We start from the raw sequence: 14,408 nt of genomic DNA on the forward strand, positions 1-14,408 counted from the left end.
ATCCTGGCCAAGCCCCAGTTACGTGACACCACACCCTAATTTTATCAGCTCCACCCCTATGTCTCTAGACCACACCCACAAGTCATTGTATTGTGAGAGGGTCATCAAACAGGAATACAGGATCAACTATAAGTCTGAGCGCACACGTGGGGTCTTGGGCCGAGCGACTGGATAACTACCGGTTTCATTTCGGTGTGATTGGAAAGAGGGATCACTAATAGATGTCATCCTGCTGTCGTACTTTCCACCATTTCCAATTAAAAAAAGGATTGATGTCCCTTTAAAGCTGTTTAGGAGAGTTCATCTAAATTTTTCAAATACCTAATTTCCCATGACCCATTTTACTGATTACAAAATACTTTATTGTCATTCTAGCTATTTATTTTTCAGTTGTAGTCGGCTGACTTAAAGATTTTATGTTGCGAGCAACAAAATGTGCGCTAGAATACTGCAACCAATCAAACGCTCGCTTTCATTGTCTAACATTCAATAGATAAATGAAAGCTGACTGCTGGTTGGTTGGCGTGCCTCGGTGCAAAGTTTACACCTCAATGTTAATGTTAGTAAAAGGGCCCCATTGTGTACAGGGTGAATTCAGGTCAGCGCAAATTTATATTACATGTGAGAAAGGTTTTTATGTAAAAAAGCCATTAATTTATTGATTTCCTTTTTTACATGACAGCTACAAAAACTCAGATGCAAATAAAAATGTGTCCATTTAGTTCCATAACTTTAAACAACATCCAACATCTACATAACTGAAGGTCTGTTTTGGGAACAGATTCATAAAGCATTGTCCAATGTACAAACCTCACAGCAAACATGTCATGAAAGTAGATTCTAAAGATCTGTTGACACCTAGTGGACAACCAAGGTATTTATTTAATGACCACGAGTGCAATTTACCAATAGGGTGGATTCAATAACACATTTTAAACGTGCAGCAAAAACTCTAGAGCAACGAATCAGACTTTAGCTTTCATTAAAGGTCATTTCTGAATCCACAAAATCTTTAATAACATAGAAGTGTCACATCTACAAAACACAGTCCCGGAGTCCCTCTCTCTCACGATACAATTAAAACATAAGCACAGTCTTAATTGTAGGAACGATGACAGGTCCTGTGACCTTGGTAGTCTTTGTAATGGATGGATCACAGGTCATTTGTTTTGCATTTATGTTTAACTCATGAAACTTCACCCAAATCTGAATTCATGGTTTTGAGCGAAATTAAATCTTTAATCTGTGGCTGCACAGCTCTGCTGGCTGTCGGCCAAAGCTTGTGGTCATTGGATAGAGCTGGGGAAGTGGATAGTAAAACTATTATATATTCATCTATTTCCACCATAAGGTTGGTGGAAATCTAATAACAATTGTACAATTATGCCTCTAAAGGTTCTGTATACTTTATAACTCTGAGCCATGGACATCATCTTTATTTAATCACTTCATAACCGTGGAGTACCACCCACATTTTCAGGACCAAGCTAGTTTTCAAGTTTCTCGGGAAACAAAGGCCTGACACCATTGTTGCGTAAACAATGCCCATTTAATGCCAGTGGGCACCTGGCCGGAGGGGCTAATTATGGTCATGGGCGAAAGGTGGAACCAGCACACGTTTACAAGCAGTGAATAAAGACATCTTGATTCAGACTTCCAGAAGTGGATTATTCTATATGCAGGGCAGCTCAAGACTCAGCCAGTTGTGCTTTTTACTTCGTAGTAGGCAGGGAATGACTGACAGTTTTCCTAATTAGCAGAGTAGAATAGAGGACTGGGGGAGCTCAGAAACCTGGGATCCCAATTTGGAGGGCAAGATAAAGTCACTGGAACGTTTATATTACAGGTATCCAGGGTCGTCCGGAGGGGGGTGGGGCAGGTCTGGCTGCGTAGTGGGAGGAGCCACTAAATAAGGGACCCCAAGAAGTTGCTGTACCGGGCCCGAAATTCTTCTAGGTGCCCTGCAAGTATCCCAAGAGTCTGTGATCCTCTGCTATTAAGCTGTTGATCACATTATTATAATTAACCTTGATTTTGTATGGTGCAAACATACTACAAGGTTCTTTACAGAGAATGTTTAAACATTCACATAAGTTCTCTGTAGAATTTATATCCTGCTTCTCCACCACACAGACACACGTGGGTTAATATCATCAGAAGACAAATAACCTACTGGCATGTTTTTGGAAACGAACACGAACATGAGGAGAACATACAAGCTCCATGTAAAGCGTCAGGGTCGGCAGAGCAGATTCAACAACTCTTGAAAATATTTTTTACTGTCAATTTTATAAAAAAATTACCGATGACCAATATTTATCACTGACACTTTATTTATGTCATTCAAAATGTACCTAAAAGTGAAAATAGTAGCAACAATAGGTCCAGGGACCTAAAATCGGGGAATCGTCACTATATTCCGACCCAGTGTTGTAGACATTTTATCTTGGTTGTCAGTAAATTTACTGATTGTTGAGAAACAGGAACCTTAACATTTCAAAAAATGCCTACAGGGTAGGGGCAAGCAGACGCACGGTCTGCATACATACATGTACACTGGTCAACTTTACAATACGAATTAACATAAAAGACAGCTTACTATACAAACCTACAAACATACACAGGAAATACAATGCAATATCTGCATCGATAACAAACATTTGGCCCAGCTGCAGTGTGGATGGTCCCAAAACAACCCCTGCTAAATTGATCGGACCCTTATCATGTTAGTAAATGAAGACGGTCAGAAGATGAACATGGGTGGTCAGCTTCTGACCACACAAAACAGAACCCAGTGATGTCAGAAGAGGTCCGGCTGTTTGGCCTAAACGCTGTCTGTCAGGATCTCGTCTAATTTGACCACTTATGTGTGTGGCCAGGTTGGACTCTGATTCCGTCACCCGTGGCTTGAGATGAGTGGACGCTTGGTGCCAAGTGGGGCCTATACAGATAGACGCCAAAAGTACCACGTCAGATATCTTAATCCCTTTCATATTATGGGATCTTTTACTTGCACATTTGTGAATGTTACATTTTGTACTTGCATTCCAAACTTTTAGCAGTGGCCATATTATGTCTATAGTGACAAGATCCCGGTGTCAGATACAAAGCGCAGGAAGTACATGTAGGGTACTGAGAGAAGGGGGTGAGATAAGTGTCTGCCAGGTAACACATAAGAAAACTCTTGTAAGATATATCCTTAAGTAGAGATGTTATCACTTATATTTAGAGAGCAGTGATGTCATACATCCTTATATTTACTTAGTAGTGATGTTATCACTTTAACATGGAGAGTGGTTGTTTCACTCTGTACAATATAACCCTGTATTTGGTAAATAGTGATGAGCTATCACTTATATTTGGAGAGTCTTTGTGGCATGCCGATCAACGAGTGAACACTGTAAGCCCCCCTCCTCCCAGCCAGACCAAACATTAAATCAAGAGCACCCACCTTTTTAAGTAGCACCGACATTAAATTCATAGCATTTATGTTTAACAAATAGCCCCCCCCCCCCAACCTCGGACATCAAATTAATAGCATGCCAATTTAATAAAGATACCCACATTGCATTAATAGCCCCACATAACATTAACATCCCCATATAATAGTAATATGAAATTTTTTACTGGTCTCAAATTGTAGTACAGAGAGGAGTGAAGTAAATGATGGAAGATGTGGACTGTTTATGGATAGAACAAGTGTAGGATGGACTATGGTATGTGTCCTCTGCATGAACCCCCCCCCATCTCCTCTTTTGTGAACTGAATAGAAGGGAAAATATAATTAAAGTGAGTGTTCTACATAAAGAGAAGATGCTGATCTCTTTGTCGAGATGTAACAGAGAAACAATATATAGCTGTTGGGAGGAGGTTGGAGAGGCACAGAAGGAGCTGTTAACTTCCACCTGTCAGATATCTGATGCACAGGAAAAAATAGTTATTTAATGTTGGGTCTTTCCTATATTTATTTTCATTTTTTTTGCTTTTAGTGTTCTGTTAATGTGCGATATTATAACCAGGCTCTTTGTAGGCCTAGAGTGAACTGTAGGAGTTATATTAGTATTTCTGTGGCTAAGAGAATGCTAACTAGAAAATGGTATTTTTCTATTCACATTTATATCCATCATTCTGTTTCAGTGCCAAAAACTGTGGTACATCAGTTGTCTCATAAATCATGTCAGTGCTTAGTGTTTGGCAGCTCACCCTGGTATAAATTCACTTTTAGAAATGTGTTATGTACAATGTAGATACAATTACACACAATCGTATAGTTATAGTATTTACATATACAACATGTGTTCACAGTATAATCTGTATTTACCGATTCACACATCTGTACTTGTTTCTAGGTCTAACCCACTTCTCGGTATGTTATTTTTCAAGCATGTCACGGATGTTGAATTGCATTGAGAACAATTAACATATCCATCTTGTGCAGTTGCCGTTTCTGTTGTGACTTCCCCTGTATCGTACATCACAGACAGATAAGATAATTGTGTCTCTTCCTTGCTGGGCTGCAGATGTGTCACAGAACATTATAGTACCAGGATAGCAGCTGATATTTAATATACAATAATGGAATTATTTAGCAGATGGGCTAGTGCATCTATATATGTCACTCTTTAGTCACTCCAGATCAGGAATCAAGCCCACAGCGGCTGGCTGTCAAATTTTAGCCCGGGGGTGCAAGACTCGGCTCAGCAGCCTATTAGGAACATTTTAAAGGAACAAAATGTAGGTGGACCAGTGACCCAGCCCAAGGTAGCCAACTATGGGGCCGGCCCGGGGAGCAGATGCCCACCGGCTCCTGTCAAACCCTATTGTAGGAGCATTATATAAACTAAATGGTCAATATATCTCAACGTATACTGTATACAGAATATGAAACAACTGGGACTCACATGAAGCAGACAGAATACGAAGGATCCCCAGGCCTGATTCATTAAGGAAAGTTAAGTAAAGAAAATTGAGTAAGTAGTCTCCTGGACAAAACCATGTTTCAATGCAAGGGGTGCAAATTAATTTTCTGTTTTGCACATAAGTTAAATACTGACTGTTTTTTCATGCAGCACACAAATACTTGATAGCTTATTTGTACACTGAAATTTAAAGTTGATATTTGTGTGCTACATGATAAAACAGACAGTATTTAACTTATGTGCAAAATAGAAAACTAATTTGCACCCCTTGTATTGTAACATGGTTTTGTCCAGGAGACTACTTACTCAATTTTTTACTTAACTTTTCTTAATGAATCAGGCCCCCCATGTTTCATGATTTTTCCAGAACTATCCACATTTTTCTACCTGAAAACTTTTATTCATAATTAGAGGTGGGAGAAATTTACAAAACTGTATTGAGAAATAATAGTCTCATTCTACAAAATGATTGCAAAGAGGAACCTGTTTTCCTGTATGTTCAACATAGTTTATATTTGTGAGCACGTTATTGTTTACTGTAGCAGACGCCCCAACACGTTCGTCCCACCCAACGTCACGACGGTGGCACGACCAAGCCACCAGAAGGCTGCAGGGCTAGGCTGCCCATTTCATACCTCCCTTCCCCCAACATTCCCACCCACGTGACAGACGTGTCCCTGGGTAAGACAGAGCCCCAAAATCGGGACTATCCTACTGAAATCGGGATTGTTGGGAGTATGCTGTAGCCCCGTCAAATAAGTACAATCTTCCACCGTGAACATCTGATCAAAAATATTTAGTGCACCCTTCTCTACAGTGATGTCACAAAGCCCCCAACCTTAGTTGACTGCAGAAATCTGGACTGTTCCACCTAAACTGTGACACTGTACAATCAAAGGAACAGCTTCTGCATCTGTGGTGGTACATTTGTCAGAACAAGAGAGTGCTGTCATAGTTTTTTAAAGTTTATATATAGGGTATAGCACCTGCATATTTCAATTGGACAATAGTTTTCTTTAGACAGAATTGTGTCGATGAATCTATGTTTTGTGCCAACTGCATGGCACCATTAATTCCATATGTAAATTTCGATATTTCAGCCTGTTGTAGAATTGTAATCTAGCATCTATGTAGAGTAGGTCTTGGAATCTTATGGGCCTCCAGCTGTTGTGGACTCATGAGATTCAGAACCACAGATTACCCAAGCCTGGTCCAAGTTATATCTAGCAGGGTCGTCCTGGGACAAGGTCGGCGTCAAAAACAAATGACACCGCCAAATGTCAGTCATACAAAGCCATAGAATTTTAATCACAAAGGGCTCCTTCATATATTGGGCAAACCCAAAACAGTACTACAGAGCGTTATAGGTGACAAGTCAGAGATAGTTACAAGTGTGGTGGCCGAGTACTGATGGGAATCCCTTCCCCTACCTTGTCCTCCAGACACGAGTCAGGTTCTTTTTTATTCGGACATCCGGTGGTCAGGAGATAAATACCTCAATGAGAGGGACAAGGATTGGACAAATAACTTGGGTTTATTAATAATGCGGTAAAGATAATTTTGGTAAGCAACCGCGCCACTGACCCCTTCAACTCAATGGTAATGACAAAACACTCATTTGATCAACATAGAGCACAATAGCATTTAACATATAATAACAATAAATCAATTTTCAGGTAAATCACTTAACATTAATATTCCACTAAAACATTTGGTAACGTTACCATATTTACACTCAGTCCTGGGTTGAACTGTGCACAGGAATTTAGTAGAAGTGCTGCACGTGGTTGGGGCCCATAAATTACTTTTTCACGCCAAATAAACTGATGATCTTTTGTATTACACAGTCTCTTTATTTTCTCTCCTCTCACACTGTTCTCAGTACATAGCTCAGTCTGTTTAGTGTGATGTCACAGATCTCTATACTGCTTATTTGTTTTCAGTACTTTCCTTTTTACTCACACCTCTCTTTGGCTCACTTCTTATCCTCTTCTCTCTCAGTCTATGCAGACACAGGGATCTCTCTCAGTCTATGCAGACACAGGGATCTCTCTCAGTCTATGCAGACACAGGGATCTCTCTCAGGCTATGCAGACACAGGGATCTCTCTCAGGCTATGCAGACACAGGGATCTCTCTCAGGCTATGCAGACACAGGGATCTCTCTCAGGCTATGCAGACACAGGGATCTCTTTCAGTCTATGCAGACACAGGGATCTCTCTCAGGCTATGCAGACACAGGGATCTCTCTCAGGCTATGCAGACACAGGGATCTCTCTCAGTCTATGCAGACACAGGGATCTCTCTCAGTCTATGCAGACACAGGGATCTCTCTCAGGCTATGCAGACACAGGGATCTCTCTCAGTCTATGCAGACACAGGGATCTCTCTCAGTCTATGCAGACACAGGGATCTCTCTCAGGCTATGCAGACACAGGGATCTCTCTCAGGCTATGCAGACACAGGGATCTCTCTCAGTCTATGCAGACACAGGGATCTCTCTCAGGCTATGCAGACACAGGGATCTCTCTCAGTCTATGCAGACACGGGGATCTCTCTCAGTCTATGCAGACACGGGGATCTCTCTCAGTCTATGCAGACACGGGGATCTCTCTCAGTCTATGCAGACACGGGGATCTCTGTCAGGCTATGCAGACACGGGGATCTCTCTCAGGCTATGCAGACACGGGGATCTCTCTCAGTCTATGCAGACACGGGGATCTCTCTCAGTCTATGCAGACACGGGGATCTCTCTCAGGCTATGCAGACACGGGGATCTCTCTCAGTCTATGCAGACACGGGGATCTCTCTCAGGCTATGCAGACACGGGGATCTCTCTCAGGCTATGCAGACACGGGGATCTCTCTCAGTCTATGCAGACACGGGGATCTCTCTCAGGCTATGCAGACACGGGGATCTCTCTCAGTCTATGCAGACACGGGGATCTCTCTCAGTCTATGCAGACACGGGGATCTCTCTCAGGCTATGCAGACACGGGGATCTCTCTCAGGCTATGCAGACACGGGGATCTCTCTCAGTCTATGCAGACACGGGGATCTCTCTCAGGCTATGCAGACACGGGGATCTCTCTCAGGCTATGCAGACACGGGGATCTCTCTCAGGCTATGCAGACACGGGGATCTCTCTCAGGCTATGCAGACACGGGGATCTCTCTCAGGCTATGCAGACACGGGGATCTCTCTCAGGCTATGCAGACACGGGGATCTCTCTCAGGCTATGCAGACACGGGGATCTCTCTCAGGCTATGCAGACACGGGGATCTCTCTCAGGCTATGCAGACACAGGGATCTCTCTCAGGCTATGCAGACACAGGGATCTCTCTCAGGCTATGCAGACACGGGGATCTCTCTCAGTCTATGCAGACACGGGGATCTCTCTCAGGCTATGCAGACACGGGGATCTCTCTCAGGCTATGCAGACACAGGGATCTCTCTCAGGCTATGCAGACACGGGGATCTCTCTCAGGCTATGCAGACACGGGGATCTCTCTCAGGCTATGCAGACACAGGGATCTCTCTCAGGCTATGCAGACACGGGGATCTCTCTCAGGCTATGCAGACACGGGGATCTCTCTCAGGCTATGCAGACACAGGGATCTCTCTCAGGCTATGCAGACACAGGGATCTCTCTCAGTCTATGCAGACACAGGGATCTCTCTCCCTCAGAAGTCTAGAACTTTCCTCTTCCCACTGCCTTCTGGGAGTTCACAGTTATTACCAAAGTTAGTGGACTTGTTGCTATGCCACACACTCCTCCTTCCTGTTACTCCCGGCAACCACCAACCACTCCCAACTGTCACTTCTCCCTCAGGAAAATATTTTTTTTTTAAATCTTTATAAACACTTTTAACAATTAACAAATTAAATTAACAAATTAAAAACATATAGATACACCCCAGGGTACTCAGATTTTGGGGCACCACACAAGCAGGAATAGGATGTTGACCGAATCTATGGAGCACATTTTATCAGAAGCTACCCACTTACCATACCAGATCTACCGGCAAGTGCCAGAGTTGCCAGTCTGGGCCTGATAACCTGAGGTTATGTCAGGTACTGTTATCTTCTCTTTCCCACCAGCAAAATGTGCGCTGATGCCACATGATGGAGAGGTAGACTTCCTTGTAGCCTTCATATTTTGTTTTTTTAACTTTATATATTGCAGTGATGGAAATTTCGGTACATGGAGAGTGTTCATCACACAACGAAATGTGTCTAAGCTTAATTATCTTATTTCTTTTTAGGCAGGACAAGCTGAAGATTCACATGCGGAAACATACCGGTGAGCGGCCCTATTTGTGCATCCACTGCAACGCCAAATTCGTCCACAACTACGACCTGAAGAACCACATGCGGATCCACACAGGGATCCGACCCTACCAGTGCGAATTCTGCTACAAGAGCTTCACCCGGTCCGATCACCTCCACCGCCACATCAAGAGACAAAGCTGTCGGCTGTCCAGACCCAGAAGAGGGAGGAAACCGGCAGCTTGGAGAACGTCCAGCCTAATGTTTACACACAACGGCCGCCCAGAAGACGAGAGCTTTGTGAGGATTCCTCCCAGTCTAGAGAACAGCAGCAACCACCTACCTGCTGGGGCCATTTGCGTACCAGGACCTAGTCAAAAGCAATTACTTGAAGAGCCAAGGAACATCCTCAATTTGCAAGACTTGGAAAAACAATACGAGGACTCTCACATGAAACTACTGGAGAGAGCCTGTCTGGAATCGGACAGGAACGGGGGACTTTATGCATTTTCTTTGGCACATAATGAAAATATTTCTCCACAGCAGTTCTTTGTTGGCAGCGATCCTTGGAATATGACTTTAAACCACACACCGCTTTCTAAAACGAGTACCTAGAACGTCATTACTTGTTATGAGGTGGACTCCTCACCGACAGACGGTGAAGGCGACCTTTTTGGGTGGCTGAATCATCTTTTACCCTATAAATACACTAAGGACTAGAGATACCACTGAGGCATGAGGCACCAAGCACCTCGTGTCTCCATGATGTCACTAGTTCCAAGTAAATTAATAGACTACATTCACATAAATGTTGACTCAGACCAAAACATGGCTGCCTCCACTGTGTGTAGGTGGAGGGTCCATTTTTAACATAACACAATGGGCGCCATTGACCCTTGTAGATTATTTTGCTTTTGTATACAAGATCTATAAAATTGTATTGTTATTTACAGTCACAGAATCATTCCAAAGAAGCGTACAGGTCTGAAATCCATTTATGCATGTCGGCTTTTTCTGGTAATACACTTTACCTTCTGAATTAGGTGAGACCTGGGGTTGTATTTAAAGCACTCTGGAAAGAGAAGAGAGAAAATAAAAATTTAAACAAAGTAATTTATTTTTATTTTAAAGACACCAAATATTTTAAATGATGTCTACACCTCTGGGGGGCTATTTCAAAGTCTCAAAGCACTTGACAGAATAGGTTGATCCTATATGCGTTCTGTATGATACATCCACACTACATACACATCATAAAGATTCCATTCGCACCTCTCAGCTCAGCCGAGCCCTGTACATCAGAATTAATATCCCATTTAATTCCGGTGTCATTATTTCTCCAGCTTTAATAACAGCAGCTTTATAGCCGAAACTTCCCACATTTCTTTATTAAATCGGACTTTGATCATAAATTTAAAGTGCGTCTTTGAAGAGATGAATAAAAAGTTAATTACAAAACACACAGAGAAGAACAAAATGTATTAAACGTGTAGAATGTAGATATTCTTCTATAAAGGGGCACTACCAATCTGCAGATACATTTTTCCGGTAGAATAGAAAAATTTTCTCCCATTGATTTGAGCTAAATTAATACAAAGTTTGGCATATTTGTGGTGAAGTGGATATGTCGCATACAGGCCAGAGACAGCCATGAAAATTCAGCTTGTTAACTTTTACTATGAACGTTTCGTCATCATCATTTATTTATATAGCGCTACCAATTCCGCAGGCAACCACACAGACAGACTAGGGTTAATTTGATAGCAGCCAATTAACCTACCAGTATGTTTTTGGAGTGTGGGAGGAAACCGGAGCACCCGGAGGAAACCCACGCAAACACGAGAACATAAAAACTCCACACAGATAAGGCCATGGTCGGGAATCGAACTCATGACCCCAGTGCTGTGAGGCAGGAGTTCTAACCACTAAGCCACTGTGCTGCCCAACTATCGATATCAAAGAGGCGTGAGCTACCCCAGTCGTTACGTAAATTCTCAATGTGTATCTGCCGCCTCATGACTCAATGATGCCACAAGTTCCAAGTCAATGGCTAGGAGGAAGTCTCATAAATATAGGCTCCGCCCACAACATGGCTGCCTCTGTTTTCTATAGGCAGTAGAGTACACTTTGTTCTAAAGTTACATTTTTGCTTTTAAACAATTTGGCCAAGAGCAGAGTTCCATTTAAATCTATAGATAATATTTCATTTTATGTAGTCTGAGCGAAACTTTCAGTCATGTTAATGAATTCATTCATGCAGAGAAATACAGTCCTCAGTGAAAAATTATTTATATCAAAGTATTTTTATGAACAACAAAATTCAACAAATTTAATATTTTCCCTTACAAGGTTTTGAACTCCCAGATTGACAGAATTTTTAGTTTATTGTTCAGAGATCCTGCTGGGGGGACACACAAAAGTGTGACAATCACCATCACACTGATTTCCAGAACTCGTCTCTTGACACGAATGCATTCATATGTGCTTTACGATATTTGCTGTTCTATATTAAGACTTGGTTTTGTACATACACCGCTTGTGATTTTTTTGTAACATTTTCCGTGCAGAAGTTCGACTAAAATATCCAAAGATGGCAAATATTGTATTGATGTACCAGAACTTGAAATGATGTATGATTTGTCATTCCAAATTATTTTTCTATTTATAAAAATGTTTCTGTGTTAATGTAAAAAAAAAAATAAAGAAAAAAAATCTATAAATTAATGTTTGCTTTAGTGATTGAATGGGCACCAGTTATTATTAGATAGCTAATAGAACAGAAATATTATAAACATTGTTTTTCAAAATCCTAATTTGTCAGCATTCATGTTGTAGAACAGGGCACGCTTCAGGTGATGCACACACCAGCTCCTTCTTGCTTTTTAACTACAGTTCCACACTCTTTCTTGTGAACCTAACGCTAGATAGAGACCAACTCCCTAGCCACCGGTCACTACCTGGCATTGGTCACCACTGAGCAATGAAACAAACAGGTTGAAATAGTTTACACTCCTCCCACAGCTCTAACTTGATGGACAGATCACACTCCCACCTTGCCTTTAAAAATGGAGTTTTCTGCAGGTGCTCTGTTTTGATTGCAGACACACCATCAGGCTGCTGCTTTCTGTGGAAAAAAGTTTTTTTAACCCACTTCAAAACATGTAAGTTAAATCAGACTCTTTACTATTATTTTGTCACACATATGTCCTCCACCTGTATCTCTTTAACTTAGGTGAACTACGGTACAAATGTGTAACTCTGTTTGCAGCCATTCTCTGCAGATTGCCAGCTAAATGCCTGTCTCCTCTTTATGAAGCCTGTGACAAACACCTCCCTTTGTCACAATGTGTCCTAACACTTTTTCCTGCTTGCTGTTCCTTAATTTTACATGGGTTTCCTGGTGTAAATATAGCTAACAGTCCCCAGTATTTCAGCTCATACAACTCTTCGCTTCCTTCTGAAAAGCAGAAGCTGTTATCTCTGCTCGACTCCCTTAGCTTGATTGATATCTGCATAAAGTATCTGGCTGTGCAGTGCAGGGAAACATCTGGAACTGGAGCAAAGCATTATGGGACAAATAGTTCTTTGAATGAGAGCAACCTATACAGCCCAGAGTTGAAAACAGTCTGTACAAAGCTCCCAGGCTCAGATAAAAAACAATTCAAATGGATTCAGACCTGCATGGAACATGCAACATGGACTATAGACCCCTGGCAAGGTCAGACAATAAAACAATACACAGGAGGCAAAGAACTGTATTGGAATATTTATCTTGACCTTTCACCTTTAAATCGTGAGCAAAAACTCTATTTAATATTAATATAATGTATAGTTTGAAGGCTTTGTATTACTGACATGAATAACATACATGAAATAATTGGAGTTTTTAGAATAAATATGTGCACCATGCTCTTTCACTGCCATACAGCAAGATGCCATGTTAGTAAGAAGGAACTTCTGTAACTAAACAGGCAGACAATGACTGACAGCCTGGCAGACTTGCTTTGCTGAAATGCACAAGGTGGATTGGTAGATTCAAACACAGGGGCGGGGCCAGTGAGGTCAAAGCAAGTCAAATGCCTGCAGAATAAGCTTTTTGATCTGTACCAGCTCCTATCAGGACACTGTACTGATGTGGGTGGAGTTTCAGCTGTCTGTTATTGCTAAAAAAATATATTTTACCTCTATGATTTATATCTGAAGATTTCAGTTTTGGGTTTAGTTGTTTAAATTTAAAAAAAACATATTTATGTTACAAGCATTACCTTGAATGGGACTTATGGGAAATCCCGGGCAAGAGAGCCCATTGCAGAGTACTAGAGTAGTGTTGGCTAACCTGTGACACTCCAGATGTTGTGAAACTACTCCCAGCATGCTTTGCCAATATATAGCAGCTTATTGCTGGAAGGGTATGCTGGGACTTGTAGTTTCACAACACCTGGAGTGTCACAGGTTAGCCAACACTGTACTAGAGCAGGGAGGAAGAGGAGGCCATGACAAGTTTGGGCCAGAGGTAATATTTGTGCAATTGCTCTCATGACTATCAACTGTCACTGAGCGATTGCCTGTAAACCATTTCTAAGACGTGGTTTAAAAATTCTCATTTAACTCAATAAATTTAATTATTTTCACATTAGCTCTGGAAGAAGCCGGTTGACAGTATGAAAGAGCAGTGCTCAGCAGGCCTCCGTGCTTCAATTCTGTGACTGACGACTAAATTATAGATCACACCCTAGCTGACGGATCCGTATCAGTAAATTGGATTGTGTGACCTATATACCTTGCATCATGTGCATGTAGAACCAAGAACACAGGAGCATGGTTCATAGTTACAGTATTGCTTACGTTGCTTGTTGTGCACTCTACAATACCATGTTTATGTAGTGGGATCCTGGTGCACCGTTTCTGTTGGACCGGAGGTGAGTGTAACAGATTCTGGATACTACATTACTAATCTTGATTAGCACTGGCTTACCTGAGGAGCGGAGTCTAACGATCTCCCCGGTGTTCACCAAGAACCGCCGCAAGGCGGGGTGGGCTTCGCTGCCAGGAGTCGCAGGTCGCGGTCCCCAGGTTCACCTCAAGATGTAGTACAGCGGAGTGAAGCGGTGGTAGCGGAGTCAACAAGCCGGTTCGGTACACAGGAATGGAGTCAGGCAGAATCAGAAGGCAACTCGGAGTCAACAAGCCAGGTTCGGTACACGGGTCACAAGAATAGGAGA

The 14,408-nt window shown here is 42.0% G+C and overlaps 1 protein-coding gene across 6 annotated transcripts in view; it reads left to right on the top strand.

The window, feature by feature from the left end:
• The window catches only part of ZBTB7C (zinc finger and BTB domain containing 7C), a 179,722-nt gene extending 167,812 nt beyond the window's left edge, over nt 1–11,910 (top strand). For all 6 annotated transcript variants that reach the window (XM_075185919.1, XM_075185926.1, XM_075185933.1 and 3 more), the window contains one exon: nt 9,183–11,910. In XM_075185919.1, the coding sequence (XP_075042020.1) occupies nt 9,183–9,801 (619 nt within the window). In that variant the 3' untranslated portion in view covers nt 9,802–11,910. The remainder of the gene's footprint in view (nt 1–9,182) is intronic.
• The last annotated feature ends 2,498 nt before the right edge of the window (nt 11,911–14,408 follow it).

Source organism: Mixophyes fleayi, chromosome 1, assembly GCF_038048845.1.
Source record: "Mixophyes fleayi isolate aMixFle1 chromosome 1, aMixFle1.hap1, whole genome shotgun sequence".
Taxonomy (NCBI): Eukaryota; Metazoa; Chordata; class Amphibia; order Anura; family Limnodynastidae; genus Mixophyes; species Mixophyes fleayi.